Raw genomic sequence first — 5625 nt, 5'->3', positions numbered from 1 at the left:
TTACCTCAGCTAGCTCAGGCTATCTCTCAGAGGAGTCTAGCCTTTTTTGGACAGTCACGTTACTTAAACTACTCCTCTGATAGATAGCCTGAGGACGCTGTCCATCAGCCGCACTGCTCTGCTCTTACTTTCTAGTGTTTTGTGTGTGTGTCTGTCCGTTTGGCAAAATCACAATCCATCAATAACTACATCAAAACACGACCTGTGTACTCCAAAATTCAATCAATTGTGTATTAAAGTATGCTCTATCTCGTAATTGATTTTTTTTTTACATGCCCATGCTTCTGTCTGGTGAAAAACGCTAATATGTGGTGAACTAGACTGCGCTGAAATCGTCGTCCAGCCGTCGTTCTCGGGTTTACAGTCGAATGAGCCTAGAAAACACTCATTGGATGCCGTATAACGCCTTCCTCAGTCAGTATTCACGTGAATATCTCATTATTGAGCACATTTTGTTTCATATTCCCCATGCGAAGCAAGGCGAGCTTTCGAAGGCGGCGTGGAGAGACTGTGGACATCGCCAGAGATCTCGTCCACGATGCTTATAGCACCACGAGCATGCTGGCTATACAGCGGTTGGTCGAAGGTGCAAGAAACGCGCCCGAGGAAGTGCAGAAGGGCATCATCCGGGCTGGCCTAGACCGCCATCTCTACCCATTCGAGCCTCGTCAGAAGCAGGTTGATGCTATATGGCATTTAGTATTCAAGAAAGAGGACCTTCTTCTTGCAGCCAAGACATCTTTCGGCAAAAGTGTGATATTCCAGGCAGGGCCGTTGTTTTGTCGCGGTGGCATCGCCCTCATCATCATCCCTTTGGATCGAATTGGACAGGAGCAGTGTATCAAAATCCAAAGGCTTCCGGGCGCGAGATCCGTGTTCATCAATGGCAGAACAGACAAGACCCAGAAATTAGCCCAAGAGATTGAAATGGGAGCGTATACTCATATTATCATGGGCCCAGAGATTGCCGCAGGTTGGTTTCGGTCAATAGCTAGCAGCCCGACTTTCAAGAAGCGTGTCTGTATCGTGGCTGTAGATGAGCTCCATTTAGTGGCCCTCTGGGGAAGTGGTATCCGTCCACAGTATGCACAGCTCTCTCTCCTTCGCCGACGGCTAGGAGGAGGTGTCCCTTGGTTTGGCTGCTCTGCCACCCTGGACCGGACGACATTAGACACTGCGACAAAAATGACAGGATTCCAGGCCAGCTGCGAGTTCTTCCGATCATCCATTGATAGGCCAGAGATCAAGTTGATCGTCGAGATGATCCAACCACGGACAACGAAGAGATTTACAAGCCTCTTCTTTGTTCTGCAGGACGCCATCATAAACGGCTCGCCAACGCCGGAACGAATTCCGAAGACTATAATCTTTATAGACTCCCGACGTGATATCCAAAAATGTGCGGAATGTCTGCGAGGCTGGCTACAGAAACTCTCAGCTGGGGCCGTCGGGGCCCACGACTGCAAGCAGATTATCCAGGTCTACCATTCACACACTACTCCAAACGACAAGAATGCTATATACGACCAGTTTTCCAAAGCGGACTCTAAGATCCGAATTATGGTGGCCACAGAATCATTAGGAACGGGGGTAGATCTCTCGGATGTCACACGAGTTGTCCAATACGGCTTCCCTCTGGAACGACTCTTATGCGTCCTTATCCAACGATTTGGCCGTGCAGCTAGGATGGCTGGCATTAAAGGAGAGGCCATCTTCTTGGTGGAAAGTTGGGCGATAGGTGACAGGATCTTATCGACAAGACCGGCGCTTCTATCCAGAACTCAGACGCCGTCGTGTTTAAGACGGCCTTCCAACACGAGCCGGTTAGCTCAGTCGTACTCTGCTGATCCAGGAGTGGGCGGTGACATCCTAGATGATGAATCGGATATTGCCGTAGACGCCATTAAATATGATATACCAGGAGAGCAGCACCGACGCAAAACGGAGAGAGAACGCCGAACAGACCTACACGATGACTGTCCGGCGCTATTCAATCTTGTTAATCGATCCGCATGCCTACGCCGAATCCTAATGGATTGGCTACAAGAGAGTCTATCGGATCCAGCATCTAGGTTACCGGCTCCTGAACCGCAGGAGTGCTGTAATGTCTGTAACCCAGATCTGGCGCGGGCGGTACCTTTCCCATGGGATACCACAACTGGTCTTCGTAAGCCCCAGACTGGAACGGCATCCGGCGCATTTTATGACCGCCTGACCCTCTGGGGAGATAACGTTGTGAATTCGGCACATCGGATGATGAAGCCAGAACTCTCAGCACGGTTATTCGCGCCGAAGGAAGAGTGGATATCAATATCGAGAGAGTATACGAACATCCGCTCGGCTGCTGAGTTGGAGAAGTTTACGAAATCGGCTTGGATGAAAGACCATTCCCATGAGCTGTTCGAAGAGTTCAATAAAATCAAGTCCTATGTAGTGAGGAACTGGCCCGGACGCTATACACCAGGAACCGCAGCGGCAGCTCAAGTTCTAATACGAAGGGCGCCATTCGAACACGCTCATCCCACAGTCGAACAGCAAGTATCTCAACACAGAGGTCGGAAGAGAAGATTGTCTATAGAAGCAGAGACTCTGATAACTCCTGATCAGGAACGAAGAGTATTACTCGCGCGTGAGCGAGAAGAGTACGTTTCCTCGCTAGAGCGGATCATTGCTCAGGCAAGGGAGGTGTCAGCCTCGTGCTCTTCCCATCTACCTACCCTACCAATGACCATAGTATCAGCGAACTCGTCATTTACATCTATGGGTAGGTTGATGACATCTACAAACGTAGATTATTCTTCTGCTAGGTCAGGTGTTCTCGAAGACGGCGAGAATGAGGTATCAGGTGTAATTGATGGTAATCGGGCCTTGAAACGTCCCATATTAACCCGGGGGGGGGAAGTAGAAACGAAACGGGTCGTCCTCGGCGTTCTAGACTCTAACGCAAGGTGAAGCCCTCGCAACAAGAAAGGGAATAATAGCCGCTACAACCACAGCGAGTGGACATTATAGATAGGTTACTCTGACTCGACGTCCGAAGGTAAACCCCATTCATGGGCTACATCTCTGTCTGCCAAGGGCTGGCGACGTCTGTTAGCACGAGACTAGAAACTCCATGAGCATGCGCATACCAATATCGCCATCGTGTCGCTATTAGGATCTAAATCAGCCGTGGCTCCTCTCCTCTCATAAGGTGGTACGACTATTCGATCTTCATCTCTTATGACCTTTGCATTAAACACCTCCAATTTTTGAGTTGCTACTCTTCCGAGCCCGATCGTATGTATGTCTGGTGCTTGATGTCTTGCCTCCCTGCCGCCGTCATAAAATTTAATCGAGTCGCATGCCAGCTCAAAGGCTAATGTATGAATATCATCCATCGCGGAGGGCACAGAATGTGTGGAGTTGCCCTTCCGGGCGAATGCGTCCTCTACTGCCCTGCGTAGACAAACAGTATATTCTGCCGTTAATGAGGTAGTCTTGAACAGAGCATCCAATCCGAAAGTCGACGTTCGACGGGCCCAAAGCTCTCTTTTCAGCTCCAGGTTCAGATATTCAAGGCTACGATCGACTTCTTGCCAGGTGTCCCGACAGCCATGCGGGTTAACGAGGCTATTCGAGAGTATTGCGCGCCGAAGCTCCTTGTCACAAGCTTTGGTGCTGGTGAGCCGTTTTAGATAGAGCATTTCGAATGCGTAGTTTGATTGTCCAGTCCCCTCGAAGTAAAAGCAACAGACACCAATGACTCGGTCGATGAGTCCTATATCTCCGTTTTTGATGCCGTACTTCAAGGTCTTGTACACAACCATTTGTTGAAGGTATCGAGCATGACTAAGGAACTCCTCATCGACTGTATTGTTGGTATGCTTCTCCTTCGATGGTCGCCAGGCTTCCGGCTCAAATGCGGATCTGCGAACATCCTCCACCAGTTCCATGAACCCTCTAGTATCCATGTTCCGAATTGCCTTGTCAACCCCCTCTTGATCGGAGATATCGATGCCGTACTGCTCGAGGCGAGTATAAAGTAGTCCAACAACTCGAGCGTCGAAACTGTGAAGCACTAGCTCTTCTAGAACCTGAAAAGCTGCACGGTCCGCTGGAATATTCTTTCGTCCCCAGAAGTTGATGTTGTGATAGAGAGTTGAAGCGTCCTGTTGCTCCATGTTTCCGTAATGTGTCTTTTGCATAAGCCATAGAAAATTCATACGCAGGTGAAAGAGAGCAGCGACTCCTATCAGCCAGTCTTTTCTATCATACGCCATAGACGCGTCGACTTGCTCAGCCTGCATAGATCGGATAAGTGAAGAGGTTTTTTGATCGCCAAACGCCAAGAACAGACGGTTGTCGAATTCTTTATTATCTAGTTGGAATTGGTGCTTGTAGATGCTCTCTATAACCTCGTAGGAGCCATCTAGAGTACCTTCGTTGAAGAGAATCGGACCGAGCGTCTTGCTGTCTGTCTTTCGAAGCTCGAGTAACTCGACTGTTGGCATAGCGGGGTAAGGTATACCGGACGTAGAGAAGATAGATTTGATCGCGAGTGGATATACCGATCGAATTGCCTCCGCTATAAAGTAGGTATCAATCTTGGCGGCGGTCTCGTCATATACTGCTGCACCAGGAGAGTATAGAAGATCCTCTATTGTAAGTGGAACCTCGCGGTGCAGCATTGACTGCTTTAAACCACCAGAGGGGATATCGGCGCCTCTGAAAACCTTTCCCGTTGTCACAGAGCGCATTTCTGCGTGATTTGAAATGAGCTGGTGCTTAATACCTTCTCGATAGTCGAAATTGTCATACACAACACAGGCATCTAGTTGCTGACCATATCGACGGACCGTTCCCTAGTTGCAATCAGTCGACGTCTATGCTGAGAGGCGGTGAAGATGCCTTTGCTTGTTCTGCCACGGTTTCGAGATGTCTGTGGACTCCCTTGTAGCCTTCACAAACCCCAAACTGGTGAAGAAGATCGAGGATACGCCGTTTCACGCCATTTGAGTGCAGAAAGGCACCAAATACGCGGGGAAACTTGTTGCTCCCTTCCGACGCCCGAGAATAGCAGAGAATCGACGTGATTATCGCAATCCTGTGGTTGAATTTGACAGGGTCCCGTAGTGATCGATCTTTTCTCTCTCTCTTGGGCGCCATGATGCCATTAAGCAATCCACATAGAAGAGGAGCATGAGTGTTAACTTGCTCGTACATCTGCCCAAACTGCATATCGCCCAGTATACGCTCGTAGTCCTCGACTTTCTGTCCCTCTGGCTCTTTCTCCCTTCCCATGCCGGCAGGTGAAGTTCTCTCTTGGACACGGTCGACTTGGTAGGCACTAAACATACCTCCGGCTTCTTCCAGTGCCTTCATTTCCTTCCTCAGACCCTTTACAGTGACAATTCCTGTCGCACCAGACGCGGGGTGTTCTTGCAGCGCGTCTAAGACCTCTGGTTGACCGTAGACGGCCTCGGCGAGCCGTTTGGCACGCGTGGCAGGGCGCTCTCCATAACCACCAGACCCTTGAGTCGTCGCGTAGACATGGATAAATTCTCGTAATGTAATTTTTTTTTTCCGCATGAATTGGCATATCTCGTTTACTCTCTGCGCTTTACTGCGTCTTTGAGACCTTCT

General features: G+C 49.5%; 3 protein-coding genes across 3 annotated transcripts; 1 reads left to right on the top strand and 2 right to left on the bottom strand.

Moving 5' to 3' along the window:
- Positions 1-3243, top strand: P152DRAFT_425994 (ATP-dependent DNA helicase). The gene is made up of 2 exons (XM_033677248.1): positions 1-238; positions 321-3243. The coding sequence occupies exon 2, from the start codon at positions 469-471 to the stop codon at positions 2950-2952; it is 2484 nt and encodes an 827-aa protein (XP_033529461.1). The 5' UTR covers positions 1-238; positions 321-468; the 3' UTR covers positions 2953-3243.
- P152DRAFT_503172 (uncharacterized protein) lies at positions 3105-3935 on the bottom strand (the record flags this gene model as incomplete). Its single annotated transcript, XM_033682343.1, has 1 exon — positions 3105-3935. The coding sequence occupies one exon, from the start codon at positions 3933-3935 to the stop codon at positions 3105-3107; it is 831 nt and encodes a 276-aa protein (XP_033529460.1).
- Positions 3936-4813: 878 nt separating this feature from the next.
- Positions 4814-5571, bottom strand: P152DRAFT_477841 (uncharacterized protein; the record flags this gene model as incomplete). The annotated part of the gene is made up of 2 exons (XM_033681616.1): positions 4814-4844; positions 5204-5571. The coding sequence occupies 2 exons, from the start codon at positions 5569-5571 to the stop codon at positions 4814-4816; spliced, it is 399 nt and encodes a 132-aa protein (XP_033529459.1).
- Positions 5572-5625: the final 54 nt, after the last annotated feature.

This window comes from Eremomyces bilateralis, assembly GCF_010015585.1.
Source record: "Eremomyces bilateralis CBS 781.70 unplaced genomic scaffold P152scaffold_72, whole genome shotgun sequence".
Classification (NCBI taxonomy): domain Eukaryota; kingdom Fungi; phylum Ascomycota; class Dothideomycetes; order Eremomycetales; family Eremomycetaceae; genus Eremomyces; species Eremomyces bilateralis.
The sequence above is the reverse complement of the archived record's forward strand: the minus strand, read 5'-3'. Positions and strand labels throughout refer to the sequence as shown.

Excerpts from the sequence above, each read along its gene's own strand:
- P152DRAFT_425994 (XM_033677248.1), top strand. The coding sequence starts at position 469 with ATGCGAAGCAAGGCGAGCTTTCGAAGGCGGCGTGGAGAGACTGTGGAC.